This window comes from Engystomops pustulosus, chromosome 7 (assembly GCF_040894005.1).
Source record: "Engystomops pustulosus chromosome 7, aEngPut4.maternal, whole genome shotgun sequence".
NCBI classification, from domain to species: Eukaryota; Metazoa; Chordata; class Amphibia; order Anura; family Leptodactylidae; genus Engystomops; species Engystomops pustulosus.
Genome location: NC_092417.1, coordinates 183,977,485 through 183,999,332, shown reverse-complemented (window position 1 = coordinate 183,999,332; position 21,848 = coordinate 183,977,485). Strand labels below are relative to the sequence as shown.

The window sequence follows — 21,848 nt, the reverse complement described above, 5'->3', positions numbered from 1 at the left end:
ATAACAACCTCCTGCACATGTACATAGAGTCCTCCATAACAACCTCCTGACCATGTACATAGAGTCCTCCATAACAACCTCCTGCACATGTACATAGAGTCCTCCATAACAACCTCCTGCACATGTACATAGAGACCGCCATAACAACCTCCTGCACATGTACATAGAGTCCTCCATAACAACCTCCTGCACATGTACATAGAGTCCTCCATAACAACCTCCTGCACATGTACATAGAGTCCTCCATAACAACCTCCTGCACATGTACATAGAGTCCACCATAACAACCTCCTGCACATGTACATAGAGTCCTCCATAACAACCTCCTGCACATGTACATAGAGTCCACCATAACAACCTCCTGCACATGTACATAGAGTCCTCCATAACAACCTCCTGCACATGTACATAGAGCCCTCCATAACAACCTCCTGCATATGTACATAGAGTCCTCCATAACAACCTCCTGCACATGTACATAGAGTCCCCCATAACAACCTCCTGCACATGTACATAGAGTCCTCCATAACAACCTCCTGCACATGTACATAGAGTCCTCCATAACAACCTCCTGCACATGTACATAGAGTCCTCCATAACAACCTCCTGCACATGTACATAGAGTCCCCCATAACAACCTCCTGCACATGTACATAGAGTCCGCCATAACAACCTCCTGCACATGTACATAGAGTCCTCCATAACAACCTCCTGCACATGTACATAGAGTCCTCCATAACAACCTCCTGCACATGTACATAGAGTCCCCCATAACAACCTCCTGCACATGTACATAGAGTCCACCATAACAACCTCCAGCACATGTACATAGAGTCCTCCATAACAACCTCCTGCACATGTACATAGAGTCCCCCATAACAACCTCCTGCACATGTACATAGAGTCCACCATAACAACCTCCAGCACATGTACATAGAGTCCTCCATAACAACCTCCTGCACATGTACATAGAGTCCTCCATAACAACCTCCTGCACATGTACATAGAGTCCTCCATAACAACCTCCTGCACATGTACATAGAGTCCTCCATAACAACCTCCTGCACATGTACATAGAGTCCTCCATAACAACCTCCTGCACATGTACATAGAGTCCGCCATAACAACCTCCTGCACATGTACATAGAGTCCTCCATAACATCCTCCTGCACATGTACATAGAGTCCTCCATAACAACCTCCTGCACATGTACATAGAGTCCCCCATAACATCCTCCTGCACATGTACATAGAGTCCTCCATAACAACCTCCTGCACATGTACATAGAGTCCTCCATAACAACCTCCAGCACATGTACATAGAGTCCTCCATAACATCCTCCTGCGCATGTACATAGAGTCCTCCATAACAACCTCCTGCACATGTACATAGAGTCCTCCATAACAACCTCCTGCGCATGTACATAGAGTCCACCATAACAACCTCCAGCACATGTACATAGAGTCCTCCATAACATCCTCCTGCACATGTACATAGAGTCCACCATAACAACCTCCAGCACATGTACATAGAGTCCTCCATAACAACCTCCTGCACATGTACATAGAGTCCTCCATAACAACCTCCAGCACATGTACATAGAGTCCACCATAACAACCTCCAGCACATGTACATAGAGTCCTCCATAACAACCTCCTGCACATGTACATAGAGTCCTCCATAACAACCTCCTGCACATGTACATAGAGCCCTCCATAACAACCTCCTGCACATGTACATAGAGTCCGCCATAACAACCTCCTGCACATGTACATAGAGTCCTCCATAACAACCTCCTGCACATGTACATAGAGTCCTCCATAACAACCTCCTGCACATGTACATAGAGTCCCCCATAACAACCTCCTGCACATGTACATAGAGTCCTCCATAACAACCTCCTGCACATGTACATAGAGTCCTCCATAACAACCTCCTGCACATGTACATAGAGTCCTCCATAACAACCTCCTGCACATGTACATAGAGTCCTCCATAACAACCTCCTGGACATGTACATAGAGTCCTCCATAACAACCTCCTGCACATGTACATAGAGTCCTCCATAACAACCTCCTGCACATGTACATAGAGTCCTCCATAACAACCTCCTGGACATGTACATAGAGTCCTCCATAACAACCTCCGGCACATGTACATAGAGTCCTCCATAACAACCTCCTGCACATGTACATAGAGTCCTCCATAACAACCTCCTGCACATGTACATAGAGTCCTCCATAACAACCTCCTGCACATGTACATAGAGACCGCCATAACAACCTCCTGCACATGTACATAGAGTCCTCCATAACAACCTCCTGCACATGTACATAGAGTCCTCCATAACAACCTCCTGCACATGTACATAGAGTCCTCCATAACAACCTCCTGCACATGTACATAGAGTCCACCATAACAACCTCCTGCACATGTACATAGAGTCCTCCATAACAACCTCCTGCACATGTACATAGAGTCCACCATAACAACCTCCTGCACATGTACATAGAGTCCTCCATAACAACCTCCTGCACATGTACATAGAGTCCTCCATAACAACCTCCTGCACATGTACATAGAGACCGCCATAACAACCTCCTGCACATGTACATAGAGTCCGCCATAACATCCTCCTGCACATGTACATAGAGTCCTCCATAACAACCTCCTGCACATGTACATAGAGTCCGCCATAACAACCTCCTGCACATGTACATAGAGTCCGCCATAACAACCTCCTGCACATGTACATAGAGTCCTCCATAACAACCTCCTGCACATGTACATAGAGTCCTCCATAACAACCTCCTGCACATGTACATAGATGCCCCCTGTCTATGGTGATGGTAGAACCTCCTCTTCTCTAGGTGTAGAGGATGCCCCCTGTCTATGGTGATGGTAGATCCTCCTCTCCTCTAGGTGTAGAGGATGCCCCTGTCTATGGTGATGATAGAACCTCCTCTCCTCTAGGTGTAGAGGATGCCCCCTGTCTATGGTGATGGTAGATCCTCCTCTCCTCTAGGTGTAGAGGATGCCCCTGTCTATGGTGATGGTAGAACCTCCTCTCCTCTAGGTGTAGAGGATGCCCACTGTCTATGGTGATGGTAGAGCCTCCTCTCTTCTAGGTGTAGGGGGTGCCCCCTGTCTATGGTGATGGTAGAACCTCCTCTCCTCTAGGTGTAGAGGATGTCCCCTGTCTATGGTGATGGTAGAACCGCCTCTCCTCTAGGTGTAGAGGATGCCCCCTGTCTATGGTGATGGTAGAACCTCCTCTCCTCTAGGTGTAGAGGATGTCCCCTGTCTATGGTGATGGTAGAACCTCCTCTCCTCTAGGTGTAGAGGATGTCCCCTGTCTATGGTGATGGTAGATCCTCCTCTCCTCTAGGTGTAGAGGATGTCTCTTGTCTATGGTGATGGTAGAACCTCCTCTCCTCTAGGTGTAGAGGATGCCCCCGGTCTATGGTGATGGTAGAACCTCCTCTCCTCTAGGTGTAGAGGATGCCCCCTGTCTATAGCGATGGTAGAACCTCCTCTCCTCTGGTTGTAGAGGATGCCCCCTGTCTATGGTGATGGTAGAACCTCCTCTCCTCTAGGTGTAGAGGAGGCCCCCTGTCTATAGCGATGGTAGAACCTCCTCTCCTCTAGGTGTAGAGGATGCCCCCTGTATATGGTGATGATAGAACCTCCTCTCCTCTAGGTGTAGAGGATGTCCCTGTCTATGGTGATGGTAGAACCTCCTCTCCTCTAGGTGTAGAGGATGCCCCCTGTCTATGGTGATGGTAGAACCTCCTCTCCTCTAGGTGTAGAGGATGCCCCCTGTCTATGGTGATGGTAGAACCTCCTCTCCTCTAGGTGTAGAGGATGCCCCCTGTCTATGGTGATGGTAGATCCTCCTCTCCTCTAGGTGTAGAGGATGCCCCTATCCATGGTGATGGTAGAACCTCCTCTCCTCTAGGTGTAGAGGATGCCTCCTGTCTATGGTGATGGTAGAACCTCCTCTCCTCTAGGTGTAGAGGATGCCCCCTGTCTATGGTGATGGTAGAACCTCCTCTCCTCTAGGTGTAGAGGATGCCTCCTGTCTATGGTGATGGTAGAACCTTCTCCCCTCTAGGTGTAGAGGATGCCCCTGTCCATGGTGATGGTAGAGCCTCCTCTCCTCTAGGTGTAGAGGATGCCCCCTGTCTATTGTGATGGTAGAACCTCCTCTCCTCTAGGTGTAGAGGATGCCCTCTGTCTATGGTGATGGTAGAGCCTCCTCTCCTCTAGGTGTAGAGGATGCCCCCTGTCTATGGTGATGGTAGAACCTCCTCTCCTCTAGGTGTAGAGGATGCCCCCTGTCTATAGCGATGGTAGAACCTCCTCTCCTCTAGGTGTAGAGGATGCCCCCTGTCTATGGTGATGGTAGAACCTCCTCTCCTCTAGGTGTAGATGATGCCCCCTGTCTATGGTGATGGTAGAACCTCCTCTCCTCTAGGTGTAGAGGATGCCCCCTGTCTATGGTGATGGTAGAACCTCCTCTTCTCTAGGTGTAGATGATGCCCCCTGTCTATGGTGATGGTAGAACCTCCTCTCCTCTAGGTGTAGAGGATGCCTCCTGTCTATGGTGATGGTAGAACCTCCTCTCCTCTAGGTGTAGAGGATGCCCCCTGTCTATGGTGATGGTAGATCCTCCTCTCCTCTAGGTGAAGATGATGCCCCCTGTCTATGGTGATGGTAGAACCTCCTCTCCTCTAGGTGTAGAGGATGGCCCCTGTCTATGGTGATGGTAGATCCTCCTCTCCTCTAGGTGTAGAGGATGCCCCCTGTCTATGGTGATGGTAGAACCTCCTCTCCTCTAGGTGTAGAGGATGCCCCCTGTCTATGGTGATGGTAGAACCTCCTCTCCTCTAGGTGTAGATGATGCCCCCTGTCTATGGTGATGGTAGAACCTCCTCTCCTCTAGGTGTAGAGGATGCCCCCTGTCTATGGTGATGGTAGAACCTCCTCTTCTCTAGGTGTAGATGATGCCCCCTGTCTATGGTGATGGTAGAACCTCCTCTCCTCTAGGTGTAGAGGATGCCTCCTGTCTATGGTGATGGTAGAACCTCCTCTCCTCTAGGTGTAGAGGATGCCCCCTGTCTATGGTGATGGTAGATCCTCCTCTCCTCTAGGTGAAGATGATGCCCCCTGTCTATGGTGATGGTAGAACCTCCTCTCCTCTAGGTGTAGAGGATGGCCCCTGTCTATGGTGATGGTAGATCCTCCTCTCCTCTAGGTGTAGAGGATGCCCCCTGTCTATGGTGATGGTAGAACCTCCTCTCCTCTAGGTGTAGAGGATGCCCCCTGTCTATGGTGATGGTAGAGCCTCCTCTCCTCTAGGTGTAGAGGATGCCCCCTGTCTATGGTGATGGTAGAACCTCCTCTCCTCTAGGTGTAGAGGATGCCCCCTGTCTATGGTGATGGTAGAACCTCCGCTCCTCTAGGTGTAGAGGATGCCCCCTGTCTATGGTGATGATAGAACCTCCTCTCCTCTAGGTGTAGAGGATGCCCCCTGTCTATGGTGATGGTAGAACCTCCTCTCCTCTAGGTGTAGAGGATGTCCCCTGTCTATGGTGATGGTAGAACCTCCTCTCCTCTAGGTGTAGAGGATGCCCCCTGTCTATGGTGATGGTAGAACCTCCTCTCCTCTAGGTGTAGAGGATGCCCCCTGTCTATGGTGATGGTAGAACCTCCTCTCCTCTAGGTGTAGAGGATGCCCCCTGTCTATGGTGATGGTAGAACCTCCTCTCCTCTAGGTGTAGAGGATGCCCCCTGTCTATGGTGATGGTAGAACCTCCTCTCCTCTAGGTGTAGAGGATGTCCCCTGTCTATGGTGATGGTAGAACCTCCTCTCCTCTAGGTGTAGAGGATGCCCCCTGTCTATGGTGATGGTAGAGCCTCCTCTCCTCTAGGTGTAGAGGATGCCCCCTGTCTATGGTGATGGTAGAATCTCCTCTCCTCTAGGTGTAGAGGATGCCCCCTGTCTATGGTGATGGTAGAGCCTCCTCTCCTCTAGGTGTAGAGGATGCCCCCTGTCTATGGTGATGGTAGAACCTCCTCTCCTCTAGGTGTAGAGGATGCCCCCTGTCTATAGCGATGGTAGAACCTCCTCTCCTCTAGGTGTAGAGGATGCCCCCTGTCTATGGTGATGGTAGAACCTCCTCTCCTCTAGGTGTAGATGATGCCCCCTGTCTATGGTGATGGTAGAGCCTCCTCTTCTCTAGGTGTAGATGATGCCCCCTGTCTATGGTGATGGTAGATCCTCCTCTCCTCTAGGTGTAGATGATGCCCCCTGTCTATGGTGATGGTAGAACCTCCTCTCCTCTAGGTGTAGAGGATGCCACCTGTCTATGGTGATGGTACAACCTCCTCTCCTCTAGGTGTAGAGGATGCCCCCTGTCTATGGTGATGGTAGAACCTCCTCTCCTCTAGGTGTAGAGGATGCCCCTGTCTATGGTGATGGTAGATCCTCCTCTCCTCTAGGTGTAGAGGATGCCCCCTGTCTATGGTGATGGTAGAACCTCCTCTCCTCTAGGTGTAGAGGATGCCCCCTGTCTATGGTGATGCTAGAACCTCCTCTCCTCTAGGTGTAGAGGTGATGCTAGAACCTCCTCTCCTCTAGGTGTAGAGGATGCCCCCTGTCTATGGTGATGGTAGAACCTCCTCTCCTCTAGGTGTAGAGGATGTCCCCTGTCTATGGTGATGGTAGAACCTCCTCTCCTCTAGGTGTAGAGGATGTCCCCTGTCTATGGTGATGGTAGAACCTCCTCTCCTCTAGGTGTAGAGGATGCCCCCTGTCTATGGTGATGGTAGAACCTCCTCTCTCTAGGTGTAGAAGATGACCCTGTCTATGGTGATGGTAGAACCTCCTCTCCTCTAGGTGTAGAGGATGCCCCCTGTCTATGGTGATGGTAGAGCCTCCTCTCCTCTAGGCGTAGAGGATGTCCCCTTGTCCTGGTCACAGGCCTAGGTATAAAAAGATCTTTGGAGAGATCCTTGTACTGTCCGTTCAGGTATTTGTACATTGTAATGAGGTCTCCCCTCAGTCGTCTTTTTTCTAAACTGAATAACCCCAAATTTTGTAATCTGTCAGTGTATTCTAGTCCCCCCATTCCCCTAATAATCCTGGTTGCTCTCCTCTGCACCCGTTCCAGCTCTACTATATCCTTTTTATATACTGGTGCCCAAAACTGTCCACAATATTCCATGTGGGGTCTGACCAGGGTTTTGTATAAGGGCAAAACTATGTCTTTATCATGAGAATCTATTCCTCTCTTGATACGTCCCATAATTCTATTTGCTTTAGCAGCAGCCGCCTGGCTCTGGTCACTAAAATTAAGTTTACCATCCACCAATACCCCCAAGTCCTTTTCAGCTCCAGTTTTACCAAGTAATTGACCGTTTAGAACATAATTATGTATTATAATTTCTGTTTCCACTACCCAAGTGAATAACTTTACATTTATCTACATTAAACCTCATCAACCATTTCTCTGCCCACTCCACAAGCTTCCACAAATCCCTCTGTAATGCTAAACTATCGACCTCAGTATTTATTACTTTACACAGCTTAGTATCATCTGCAAATATTGAAACTTGACTGTGTAAACCCACTACAAGGTCATTAATAAAAATATTAAGAACTCCACTGGTAACGTCAGCCCAATCTGAGAATGTGCCATTAATGACCACCCTCTGTTTTCTATCACTCTCTCCTTCTCTATCACTCTCTCTGGCAACGCTCTCTCTCTCTTTCTTCTCTCTGGTGACTTGCTCCCTCTCTTCTCTCTCTCTCTTTCTCTTTCTCTCTCTCTTTCTCTTTCTCTCTCTTTCTCTCTCTCTCTCTCTCTCTCTCTCTCTCTCTCTCTCTTCCTTCTCTCTGGCAACGCTCGCTCTCTCTCTCTCTCTCTCTCTCTTCCTTCTCTCTGGCGATGCGCTCTCTCTCTCTCTCTCTCTTCCTTCTCTCTGGCGACGCTCGCTCTCTCGCTCTCTCTCTTCCTTCTCTCTGGCGACGCTCGCTCTCTCGCTCTCTCTCTTCCTTCTCTCTGGCGACGCTCGCTCTCTCGCTCTCTCTCTCTCTCTCTTCCTTCTCTCTGGCGACGCTCTCGCTCTCTCTCTCTCTCTCTCTCTCTCTCTCTCTCTCTCTCTCTCTCTTCCTTCTCTCTGGCGACGCTCGCTCTCTCTCTCTCTCTCTTCCTTCTCTCTGGCGACTCTCGCTCTCTCTCTTCCTTCTCTCTGGCGACGCTCGCTCTCTCGCTCTCTCTCTCTCTCTTCCTTCTCTCTGGCGACGCTCTCGCTCTCTCTCTCTCTCTCTCTCTCTTCCTTCTCTCTGGCGACGCTCGCTCTCTCTCTCTCTCTCTCTTCCTTCTCTCTGGCGACGCTCGCTCTCTCGCTCTCTCGCTCTCTCTCTTCCTTCTCTCTCTCTTCCTTCTCTCTGGCGACGCTCGCTCTCTCGCTCTCTCTCTCTCTCTTCCTTCTCTCTGGCGACGCTCTCGCTCTCTCTCTCTCTCTCTCTCTCTCTTCCTTCTCTCTGGCGACGCTCGCTCTCTCTCTCTCTCTCTCTCTTCCTTCTCTCTGGCGACGCTCGCTCTCTCGCTCTCTCGCTCTCTCTCTTCCTTCTCTCTCTCTTCCTTCTCTCTGGCGACGCTCGCTCTCGCGCTCTCTCTCTCTCTCTTCCTTCTCTCTGGCGACTCTCGCGCGCGCTCTCTCTCTCTCTCTCTCTCTCTCTCTCTCTCTCTCTCTCTCTTCTCTCCTTCTCTCCTTCTCTCCTTCTCTCCTTCTCTCCTTCTCTCTTTCTCTCTTTCTCTCTTTCTCTCTTTCTCTCTTTCTCTCTTTCTCTCTTTCTCTCTTTCTCTCTTTCTCTCTTTCTCTCTTTCTCTCTTTCTCTCTTTCTCTCTTTCTTTCTTTCTCTCTTTCTCTCTTTCTCTCTTTCTCTCTTTCTCTCTTTCTCTCTTTCTCTCTTTCTCTCTTTCTCTCTTTCTCTCTTGCGATGCTCGCTCTCGCGCTCTCTCTCTTCCTTCTCTCTGGCGATGCTCTCTCCCTCCTGGGGGGGTATTAGTTTTCTTGCCCCTCCTCTGGGGCCGCTTCCTCCTGACACAGCACTTGGACACACCCCGTCCCGCTATCCCTGGCGCTGGTCCGGAGCCTCCCATTGATTATACTCTGCGGCCAGAGGTGATATCGCTGGGCAGTAGGGACCTCCTCTGCACCGCCGGTGATGACTTATTGATGAGTCCTGGGGGAGGGGGAACCACAAAAAACAACTTATCCTAAGTATTTTGTGGTTTTGTGACCCCCCCCCCCTGTAGAGAGGGAAGTTACTGGCAACAGGCTTAGGATACAAAATCCACAGAGATGGAAGACGATCCTGGGCGATGTACACATGGGGGGTGGGGGATTCTGCTCTGTAAACCCGCTGACAGGTGCTGGGACTCAGAGCCCTCTCTGTGGGCACCCATGGTTTTTCCACCGCAGTGACACTTCCTTGGGTGTAAATATTTAGGGACTGGGCTGAGGAATGATTGGAGTTTCTGGCCTGGAAGGATTCTACAATAAAAATCTGAATTTGTCCTTCTTCTTTCAATTGTACCCCCAATACTGACCCCTGTGACACCCCCAATACTGACCCCTGTGACACCCCCAAAACTGACCCCTGTGCCACCTCACTGGTAACTGTGACACCCCCAATACTGACCCCTGTGACACCCCCAATACTGACCCCTGTGACACCCCCAATACTGACCCCTGTGCCTCCTCACTGGTAACTGTGCCACCCCCAATACTGACCGCTGTGACACCCCCAATACTGACCCCTGTGACACCCCCAATACTGACCCCTGTGCCTCCTCACTGGTAACTGTGACACCCCCAATACTGACCCCTGTGACACCCCCAATACTGACCCCTGTGCCTCCTCACTGGTAACTGTGACACCCCCAACACTGACCCCTGTGCCATCTCACTGACCCCTGTGACACCCCCAATACTGACCCCTGTGACACCCCCAATACTGACCCCTGTGCCATCTCACTGGTAACTGTGACACCCCCAATACTGACCCCTGTGCCTCCTCACTGGTAACTGTGACACCCCCAATACTGACCCCTGTGACACCCCCAATACTGACCCCTGTGACACCCCCAATACTGACCCCTGTGCCACCTCACTGGTAACTGTGACACCCCCAATACTGACCCCTGTGACACCCCCAATACTGACCCCTGTGACACCCCCAATACTGACCCCTGTGACACCCCCAATACTGACCCCTGTGCCTCCTCACTGGTAACTGTGACACCCCCAATACTGACCCCTGTGCCATCTCACTGGTAACTGTGACACCCCCAATACTGACCCCTGTGACACCCCCAATACTGACCCCTGTGCCTCCTCACTGGTAACTGTGACACCCCCAATACTGACCCCTGTGACACCCCCAATACTGACCCCTGTGACACCCCCAATACTGACCCCTGTGCCACCTCACTGGTAACTGTGACACCCCCAATACTGACCCCTGTGACACCCCCAATACTGACCCCTGTGCCTCCTCACTGGTAACTGTGACACCCCCAATACTGACCCCTGTGCCTCCTCACTGGTAACTGTGACACCCCCAATACTGACCCCTGTGACACCCCCAATACTGACCCCTGTGACACCCCCAATACTGACCCCTGTGCCACCTCACTGGTGGGGGCTGTTGTACTATCGCTTTATGTTATTTGGGGGGTTGGTGTCTGCTGGAGTGTAGCTTTATGTGATGGGGGTTGGGGAGGCTGCTGGACTGTTTGGGGGGGGGGGGGGGGTCACTTATTTCCGTCATTGATGTTGTGTTGCTGCTTCTCTTCTCGCCTCTCCTCCATTGTACGTATCGCGGCTCATGGAGGTTAATTGGATGCGGCTATTTCTGGAACCTTTACGAGGCTCCGGCTTTTACTATTTATTTGTCTAAAATGACATTTTCTCATCTAAACTTTAATGCTATAAAAATAATACAGCAAAAAATAATGTTCAGTCATAAAATGTACGGAAATGTATCTATAGTCCCCAATAAGACAACAGGATCCGAATATGTAATAACACAATTATTAATGGGAGGTGACTGCAGAAATGCCACAAACACAATCCACCACTCTTATTATTGTCCACGTAGATACAAGTTAATAAATCTTAATAAATTTTGCCACTTTTTGACGCTTAATCCTATGATAAATGGAATAGGATATATAATAATACATGGCCTCACATTAGCTATGGGGCAGACTGAGGAGACAATGGGGCACATTTACTTACTCGGTCCATTCGCGATCCAACGGCGCATTCTCTGCGCTGGATTCGGGTCCGGACGGGATTTATTAAGGTAGTTCCTCCGCCGTCCACCAGGTGGCGCTGCTGCTCTGAAGAGCATCGGAACGCGCTGGAGTTCACCGAGCCGGGCTGAGTGAAGGTAAGTGCACGCCGGCGCCGATGTGCCACAATCCAATCGCGTACGCCAAAATCCCGGGGCAATTCAGGGGAAATCGTTGCAAATCTGAAATATTCGGGTAACCCGTTGGGAAAACGCGAATCGGGCCCTTAGTAAATGACCCCCAATGTGTCAGTGTCCTGAACTGAGGAGAAGATGTGCCAGGGACTGTCCTGGACTGAGGAGAAGATGTGCCAGGGACTGTCCTGGACTGAGGAGAAGATGTGCCAGGGACTGTCCTGGACTGAGGAGAAGATGTGCCAGGGACTGTCCTGGACTGAGGAGAAGATGTGCCAGGGACTGTCCTGGACTGAGGAGAAGATGTGCCAGGGACTGTCCTGGACTGAGGAGAAGATGTGCCAGGGACTGTCCTGGACTGAGGAGAAGATGTGCCAGGGACTGTCCTGGACTGAGGAGAAGATGTGCCAGGGACTGTCCTGGACTGAGGAGAAGATGTGCCAGGGACTGTCCTGGACTGAGGAGAAGATGTGCCAGGGACTGTCCTGGACCGAGGAGAAGATGTGCCAGGGACTGTCCTGGACCGAGGAGAAGATGTGCCAGGGACTGTCCTGGACTGAGGAGGAGAAGATGTGCCAGGGACTGTCCTGAACTGAGGAGGAGGAGATGTGCCAGGGACTGTCCTGGACTGAGGAGGAGAAGATGCGCCAGGGACTGTCCTGGACCGAGGAGGAGAAGATGCGCCAGGGACTGTCCTGGACCGAGGAGGAGAAGATGCGCCAGGGACTGTCCTGGACCGAGGAGGAGGAGATGCGCCAGGGACTGTCCTGGACCGAGGAGGAGGAGATGCGCCAGGGACTGTCCTGGACCGAGGAGGAGAAGATGCGCCAGGGACTGTCCTGGACTGAGGAGGAGGAGATGCGCCAGGGACTGTCCTGGACTGAGGAGGAGAAGATGCGCCAGGGACTGTCCTGGACTGAGGAGGAGGAGATGTGCCAGGGACTGTCCTGGACTGAGGAGGAGAAGATGTGCCAGGGACTGTCCTGGACTGAGGAGGAGAAGATGTGCCAGGGACTGTCCTGGACTGAGGAGGAGAAGATGTGCCAGGGACTGTCCTGGACCGAGGAGGAGGAGATGCGCCAGGGACTGTCCTGGACCGAGGAGGAGGAGATGCGCCAGGGACTGTCCTGGACCGAGGAGGAGGAGATGCGCCAGGGACTGTCCTGGACCGAGGAGGAGGAGATGCGCCAGGGACTGTCCTGGACCGAGGAGGAGGAGATGCGCCAGGGACTGTCCTGGACCGAGGAGGAGGAGATGCGCCAGGGACTGTCCTGGACCGAGGAGGAGGAGATGCGCCAGGGACTGTCCTGGACCGAGGAGGAGGAGATGCGCCAGGGACTGTCCTGGACCGAGGAGGAGGAGATGCGCCAGGGACTGTCCTGGACCGAGGAGGAGGAGATGCGCCAGGGACTGTCCTGGACCGAGGAGGAGGAGATGCGCCAGGGACTGTCCTGGACCGAGGAGGAGGAGATGCGCCAGGGACTGTCCTGGACCGAGGAGGAGGAGATGCGCCAGGGACTGTCCTGGACCGAGGAGGAGGAGATGCGCCAGGGACTGTCCTGGACCGAGGAGGAGGAGATGCGCCAGGGACTGTCCTGGACCGAGGAGGAGGAGATGCGCCAGGGACTGTCCTGGACCGAGGAGGAGGAGATGCGCCAGGGACTGTCCTGGACCGAGGAGGAGGAGATGCGCCAGGGACTGTCCTGGACCGAGGAGGAGGAGATGCGCCAGGGACTGTCCTGGACCGAGGAGGAGAAGATGCGCCAGGGACTGTCCTGGACCGAGGAGGAGGAGATGCGCCAGGGACTGTCCTGGACCGAGGAGGAGGAGAAGATGCGCCAGGGACTGTCCTGAACTGAGGAGGAGAAGATGTGCCAGGGACTGTCCTGAACTGAGGAGGAGAAGATGCGCCAGGGACTGTCCTGAGTGACTGAGGAGGAGAAGATGCGCCAGGGACTGTCCTGAGTGACTGAGGAGGAGAAGATGCGCCAGGGACTGTCCTGGACCGAGGAGGAGGAGATGCGCCAGGTACTGTCCTGGACCGAGGAGGAGAAGATGGGCCAGGGACTGTCCTGGACCGAGGAGGAGAAGATGCGCCAGGGACTGTCCAGGGTGTTCAGCGTTGAGGCATCGCGTGGCCGCTACACTGCTACACTCCGTGGCTGGACACTGAAGTGCAGCGCCCCCTGTGTAACCCCCTGCTCCCTGCGTGCGTCCCCTGTCTGCTCCCGTTTCCACCACTGGGGGCGCTATTCTTTTTTCCTTTTTTCTCCCAGTTTCCCTTTTCCCGGATTCTCCAACCACAGAAGCTTCTCCGCGGCGTTAGAATAATCCGGAATAAGTGTTTGGGGCGAGCCGCGTCGCTGCAGATGGGAACTTTCCATTAATCTAAAAGGTTTCATGCCGCTCTGGGCTTCTGGACGTCTCTGGGCGCCATGAATTATACATGAGGCTGTGTAGATTGTCAGCTCCTGGGCGCAGGGGCCACCATCTGCCGTCTCTCTGGCAGCGCCGGTGGCGCCCCGATTGTTTGTCTACTAAGTGCAATTATTGTAAATGAAAACAAAGATGTTTGTGGTGAGTGCGGAACGGCGTGCCGGAACAGGAATCGGATCCATCCGGGACCCCCAGCCCCCAAAAGATCGCTGCACCCTCATCACTCTGCTCATCCTGCCCCTCCTGATTCATAAGTGCCCATAGATGACTGAGCCTTCATGAATGCAATAACAGAACTGCAGTAAAGACTGACACATGGTAGCGGTCACTCCGTCACGTGAGCAGCACAGATTCCTCTACCTCCTGCCCTGATTGTTTGTTACAATGTATCAGTGCACTGAGCAGCACACATGTAGCTGTAGTTTGTTACACTGTATCAGTCTGGCTTTCCACGTTCTCTTCCTTTATCATCGGATGATTTATTTTTTGTCTCTGCAGTCCGATGACCCTGCTGGATGCTGAGTGCAGAGGAGGATGGACATACTGAGCGCTCTGCCCGTCCACCGGTAAGATCTGTGATCCAGGAGCCTCGGCTGTATAGTTCTTGTATGTGACACTGATGGGTCCTGTGATGAGGGTCTGCGGCTCCTGTCACTAGGGGCTCTTGTTCTACATCACGAAGGTCTCCTCGGATGTGCCATGGTCCTAACTTGTCTAGGTCTTAGACTCCTCATCCTTTAACATCCTGTAGGTTGCTCTTCTGTCTAGATCCTAAAAATGTTTCATCCTTTTCTCTATAGATTCTCAGACTCCTGATCTCTCTAGATCCTGCAGGTTCCTCTTCTCTATAGATTCTCAGATTCCTGATCTCTCTAGATCCTGCAGGTTCCTCTTCTCTATAGATTCTCAGACTCCTGATCTCTCTAGATCCTGCAGGTTCCTCTTCTCTATAGATTCTCAGACTCCTGATCTCTCTAGATCCTGCAGGTTCCTCTTCTCTATAGATTCTCAGGTTCCTGATCTCTCTAGATCCTGCAGGTTCCTCTTCTCTATAGATTCTCAGACTCCTGATCTCTCTAGATCCTGCAGGTTCCTCTTCTCTATAGATTCTCAGACTCCTGATCTCTCTAGATCCTGCAGGTTCCTCTTCTCTATAGATTCTCAGACTCCTGATCTCTCTAGATCCTGCAGGTTCCTCTTCTCTATAGATTCTCAGACTCCTGATCTCTAGATCCTGCAGGTTCCTCTTCTCTATAGATTCTCAGACTCCTGATCTCTCTAGATCCTGCAGGTTCCCCTTCTCTATAGATTCTCAGATTCCTGATCTCTCTAGATCCTGCAGATTCATCTTCTCTATAGATTCTCCAGATTCCTGATCTCTCTAGATCCTGCAGGTTCCTCTTCTCTATAGATTCTCAGGTTCCTGATCTCTCTAGATCCTGCAGGTTCCTCTTCTCTATAGATTCTCAGACTCCTGATCTCTCTAGATCCTGCAGGTTCCTCTTCTCTATAGATTCTCAGACTCCTGATCTCTCTAGATCCTGCAGGTTCATCTTCACTATAGATTCTCAGACTCCTGATCTCTCTAGATCCTGCAGGTTCATCTTCACTATAGATTCTCAGACTCCTGATCTCTCTAGATCCTGCAGGTTCCTCTTCACTATAGATTCTCAGACTCCTGATCTCTCTAGATCCTGCAGGTTCCTCTTCTCTATAGATTCTCAGACTCCTGATCTCTCTAGATCCTGCAGGTTCCTCTTCACTATAGATTCTCAGACTCCTGATCTCTCTAGATCCTGCAGGTTCCTCTTCTCTATAGATTCTCAGACTCCTGATCTCTCTAGATCCTGCAGGTTCCTCTTCTCTATAGATTCTCAGACTCCTGATCTCTCTAGATCCTGCAGGTTCCTCTTCTCTATAGATTCTCAGACTCCTGATCTCTCTAGATCCTGCAGGTTCCTCTTCTCTATAGATTCTCAGACTCCTGATCTCTCTAGATCCTGCAGGTTCCTCTTCTCTATAGATTCTCAGACTCCTGATCTCTCTAGATCCTGCAGGTTCCTCTTCTCTATAGATTCTCAGATTCCTGATCTCTCTAGATCCTGCAGGTTCCTCTTCTCTATAGATTCTCAGACTCCTGATCTCTCTAGATCCTGCAGGTTCCTCTTCTCTATAGATTCTCAGACTCCTGATCTCTCTAGATCCTGCAGGTTCCTCTTCTCTATAGATTCTCAGACTCCTGATCTCTCTAGATCCTGCAGGTTCCTCTTCTCTATAGATTCTCAGGTTCCTGATCTCTCTAGATCCTGCAGGTTCCTCTTCTCTATAGATTCTCAGACTCCTGATCTCTCTAGATCCTGCAGGTTCCTCTTCACTATAGATTCTCAGACTCCTGATCTCTCTAGATCCTGCAGGTTCCTCTTCTCTATAGATTCTCAGACTCCTGATCTCTCTAGATCCTGCAGTTTCCTCTTCACTATAGATTCTCAGACTCCTGATCTCTCTAGATCCTGCAGGTTCCTCTTCTCTATAGATTCTCAGACTCCTGATCTCTCTAGATCCTGCAGGTTCCTCTTCTCTATAGATTCTCAGACTCCTGATCTCTCTAGATCCTGCAGGTTCCCCTTCTCTATAGATTCTCAGGTTCCTGATCTCTCTAGATCCTGCAGGTTCCTCTTCTCTATAGATTCTCAGACTCCTGATCTCTCTAGATCCTGCAGGTTCCTCTTCACTATAGATTCTCAGACTCCTGATCTCTCTAGATCCTGCAGGTTCCTCTTCACTATAGATTCTCAGACTCCTGATCTCTCTAGATCCTGCAGGTTCCTCTTCTCTATAGATTCTCAGACTCCTGATCTCTCTAGATCCTGCAGGTTCCTCTTCTCTATAGATTCTCAGACTCCTGATCTCTCTAGATCCTGCAGGTTCCCCTTCTCTATAGATTCTCAGGTTCCTGATCTCTCTAGATCCTGCAGGTTCCTCTTCTCTATAGATTCTCAGACTCCTGATCTCTCTAGATCCTGCAGGTTCCTCTTCTCTATAGATTCTCAGACTCCTGATCTCTCTAGATCCTGCAGGTTCCTCTTCTCTATAGATTCTCAGGTTCCTGATCTCTCTAGATCCTGCAGGTTCCTCTTCTCTATAGATTCTCAGACTCCTGATCTCTCTAGATCCTGCAGGTTCCTCTTCTCTATAGATTCTCAGACTCCTGATCTCTCTAGATCCTGCAGGTTCCTCTTCTCTATAGATTCTCAGACTCCTGATCTCTCTAGATCCTGCAGGTTCCTCTTCTCTATAGATTCTCAGACTCCTGATCTCTCTAGATCCTGCAGGTTCCTCTTCTCTATAGATTCTCAGACTCCTGATCTCTCTAGATCCTGCAGGTTCCCCTTCTCTATAGATTCTCAGGTTCCTGATCTCTCTAGATCCTGCAGGTTCCTCTTCTCTATAGATTCTCAGACTCCTGATCTCTCTAGATCCTGCAGGTTCCTCTTCACTATAGATTCTCAGACTCCTGATCTCTCTAGATCCTGCAGGTTCCTCTTCTCTATAGATTCTCAGACTCCTGATCTCTCTAGATCCTGCAGGTTCCTCTTCTCTATAGATTCTCAGACTCCTGATCTCTCTAGATCCTGCAGGTTCCCCTTCTCTATAGATTCTCAGGTTCCTGATCTCTCTAGATCCTGCAGGTTCCTCTTCTCTATAGATTCTCAGACTCCTGATCTCTCTAGATCCTGCAGGTTCCTCTTCTCTATAGATTCTCAGACTCCTGATCTCTCTAGATCCTGCAGGTTCCTCTTCTCTATAGATTCTCAGACTCCTGATCTCTCTAGATCCTGCAGGTTCCTCTTCTCTATAGATTCTCAGACTCCTGATCTCTCTAGATCCTGCAGGTTCCTCTTCTCTATAGATTCTCAGGTTCCTGATCTCTCTAGATCCTGCAGGTTCCTCTTCTCTATAGATTCTCAGACTCCTGATCTCTCTAGATCCTGCAGGTTCCTCTTCTCTATAGATTCTCAGACTCCTGATCTCTCTAGATCCTGCAGGTTCCTCTTCTCTATAGATTCTCAGATTCCTGATCTCTCTAGATCCTGCAGGTTCCCCTTCTCTATAGATTCTCAGATTCCTGATCTCTCTAGATCCTGCAGGTTCCTCTTCTCTATAGATTCTCAGACTCCTGATCTCTCTAGATCCTGCAGGTTCCTCTTCTCTATAGATTCTCAGACTCCTGATCTCTCTAGATCCTGCAGGTTCCTCTTCTCTATAGATTCTCAGACTCCTGATCTCTCTAGATCCTGCAGGTTCCTCTTCTCTATAGATTCTCAGACTCCTGATCTCTCTAGATCCTGCAGGTTCCTCTTCTCTATAGATTCTCAGACTCCTGATCTCTCTAGATCCTGCAGGTTCCCCTTCTCTATAGATTCTCAGGTTCCTGATCTCTCTAGATCCTGCAGGTTCCTCTTCTCTATAGATTCTCAGACTCCTGATCTCTCTAGATCCTGCAGGTTCCTCTTCACTATAGATTCTCAGACTCCTGATCTCTCTAGATCCTGCAGGTTCCTCTTCACTATAGATTCTCAGACTCCTGATCTCTCTAGATCCTGCAGGTTCCTCTTCTCTATAGATTCTCAGACTCCTGATCTCTCTAGATCCTGCAGGTTCCCCTTCTCTATAGATTCTCAGGTTCCTGATCTCTCTAGATCATGCAGGTTCCTCTTCTCTATAGATTCTCAGACTCCTGATCTCTCTAGATCCTGCAGGTTCCTCTTCTCTATAGATTCTCAGACTCCTGATCTCTCTAGATCCTGCAGGTTCCTCTTCTCTATAGATTCTCAGACTCCTGATCTCTCTAGATCCTGCAGGTTCCTCTTCTCTATAGATTCTCAGGTTCCTGATCTCTCTAGATCCTGCAGGTTCCTCTTCTCTATAGATTCTCAGGTTCCTGATCTCTCTAGATCCTGCAGGTTCCTCTTCTCTATAGATTCTCAGACTCCTGATCTCTCTAGATCCTGCAGGTTCCTCTTCTCTATAGATTCTCAGACTCCTGATCTCTCTAGATCCTGCAGGTTCCTCTTCTCTATAGATTCTCAGACTCCTGATCTCTCTAGATCCTGCAGGTTCCTCTTCTCTATAGATTCTCAGACTCCTGATCTCTCTAGATCCTGCAGGTTCCTCTTCTCTATAGATTCTCAGACTCCTGATCTCTCTAGATCCTGCAGGTTCCTCTTCTCTATAGATTCTCAGATTCCTGATCTCTCTAGATCCTGCAGGTTCCTCTTCTCTATAGATTCTCAGACTCCTGATCTCTCTAGATCCTGCAGGTTCCTCTTCTCTATAGATTCTCAGACTCCTGATCTCTCTAGATCCTGCAGGTTCCTTTTCTCTATAGATTCTCAGACTCCTGATCTCTCTAGATCCTGCAGGTTCCTCTTCTCTATAGATTCTCAGACTCCTGATCTCTCTAGATCCTGCAGGTTCCTTTTCTCTATAGATTCTCAGACTCCTGATCTCTCTAGATCCTGCAGGTTCCTCTTCTCTATAGATTCTCAGACTCCTGATCTCTCTAGATCCTGCAGGTTCCTCTTCTCTATAGATTCTCAGGTTCCTGATCTCTCTAGATCCTGCAGGTTCCTCTTCTCTATAGATTCTCAGACTCCTGATCTCTCTAGATCCTGCAGGTTCCTCTTCTCTATAGATTCTCAGACTCCTGATCTCTCTAGATCCTGCAGGTTCCTCTTCTCTATAGATTCTCAGACTCCTGATCTCTCTAGATCCTGCAGGTTCCTCTTCTCTATAGATTCTCAGGTTCCTGATCTCTCTAGATCCTGCAGGTTCCTCTTCTCTATAGATTCTCAGACTCCTGATCTCTCTAGATCCTGCAGGTTCCTCTTCTCTATAGATTCTCAGACTCCTGATCTCTCTAGATCCTGCAGGTTCCTCTTCTCTATAGATTCTCAGACTCCTGATCTCTCTAGATCCTGCAGGTTCCCCTTCTCTATAGATTCTCAGACTCCTGATCTCTAGATCCTGCAGGTTCCTCTTCTCTATAGATTCTCAGACTCCTGATCTCTCTAGATCCTGCAGGTTCCTCTTCTCTATAGATTCTCAGATTCCTGATGTCTCTAGATCCTGCAGGTTCCTCTTCACTATAGATTCTCAGACTCCTGATGTCTCTAGATCCTGCAGGTTCCTCTTCTCTATAGATTCTCCAGATTCCTGATCTCTCTAGATCCTGCAGGTTCCTCTTCTCTATAGATTCTCAGACTCCTGATCTCTAGATCCTGCAGGTTCCTCTTCTCTATAGATTCTCAGACTCCTGATCTCTCTAGATCCTGCAGGTTCCTCTTCTCCATAGATTCTCAGACTCTTGATCTCTCTAGATCCTGCAGGTTCCTCTTCTCTATAGATTCTCCAGATTCCTGATCTCTCTAGATCCTGCAGGTTCTATGGATCCTGGAAGTTCCTCGTCTTTCTAGATCCAGTGTTTCCTTGCTCTACAGATCCTGCAGGTTGCCCTGTACTTTCTCTAGAAGCAATAGGAACATTGGGCAGTAACATCCCTGAGGAGACCCCCCCCCCCTCGCCCCAACCTCTTGTGATGTCACAGGAAGATAATTAGTAACTAATTAGCTTGAAATCCAAAGATGAGGAAGGTGACGCGGAGCGGAGAGACCCCGATACAGTGTTACATGTGGGATCAGCCCATTATTCGTGTTGTTACAAGTCTCATTATATCTTATTGTTATGTGATGTATTATATGATCATCTGTTATTATGTGACATCATTATATATTGTGTGTGTGTATATATATATATTATCTTTTCTCCACTCTTCTGATCCTCCCGAAGTATTTTCTGGTGCTGGTGATACAGTGTTTTATACTCTAGTCCCCTCCAAAGCTGCAGTCACTTCTTCTCTTCTCCTCGCAGCCAGATCTGTGACTTGTGAGGCAATTGGGTACGCAGCTCTAGCTGGGACTAGAGTACAAGACCTGATACTCCCGATGGCTTGCCTATTATTCTGTATACAATCGGTATAACAAAGCTTGTGGGGTGCGGCCGCCATCATCCCTGGGGTTGTTGTGTGTCCTTCACGCTCGGCTGGCAGCATATGGCCGCCTGTTAGCAAACAATAGAGGAGCCCGGGTGACAGGAGGTTACAACTGCTGGCAGGGTGCTGCACCCGGATAATGCATGGAATCTATAGGAGGCAACATGTGGAGAGCTCTGCTCGCTGTCTATGGAGGACATATCCAGAAAGTCTTCTGCTCCTCTGTGGCCCCCCTAGCTAGGGGTGGCCCCCGACTCTACGCTGGGTCCACCAGGCAATGCTCTGCACCCCAATGGGAAATAGACTCGGCGTCTGCGGGGAACAGTTTCCTCCTTTTATTGAAAAAATTCAGCTACAAAACAATAGAAGCAAATCCAAGGCCGACACCTCCAATCTCCTCCCTGGCAGAAGAAGGGTTAATACTGAGGACAGCCCCGGCTAGCTGCCCCTCTCTATCAGGAGGCTGGTGCCCCGGTCACAGGCCTGACCCCTCCACTCCCCTGCCTGGCAGAAGAAGGGTTAATACTGAGGACAGCCCCGGCTAGCTGCCCCTCTCTATCAGGAGGCTGGAGCCCCGGTCACAGGCCTGACCCCTCCACTCCCCGGCAGAAGAAGGGTTAATACTGAGGACAGCCCCGGCTAGCTGCCCCTCTCTATCAGGAGGCTGGTGCCCCGGTCACAGGCCTGACCCCTCCACTCCCCGGCAGAAGAAGGGTTAATACTGAGGACAGCCCCGGCTAGCTGCCCCTCTCTATGCGGAGGCTGGAGCCCCGGTCACAGGCCTGACCCCTCCACTCCCCGGCAGAAGAAGGGTTAATACTGAGGACAGCCCCGGCTAGCTGCCCCTCTCTATGC

At 50.4% G+C, this 21,848-nt stretch overlaps 1 protein-coding gene across 1 annotated transcript in view; it reads left to right on the top strand.

Moving 5' to 3' along the window:
* The window catches only part of INSC (INSC spindle orientation adaptor protein), a 91,317-nt gene that overhangs the window by 17,288 nt on the left and 52,181 nt on the right, over positions 1-21,848 (top strand). The window contains exon 2 of the mRNA XM_072116661.1: positions 14,441-14,508. Within this exon, the coding sequence (XP_071972762.1) occupies positions 14,477-14,508 (32 nt within the window). The 5' untranslated portion in view covers positions 14,441-14,476. The remainder of the gene's footprint in view (positions 1-14,440; positions 14,509-21,848) is intronic.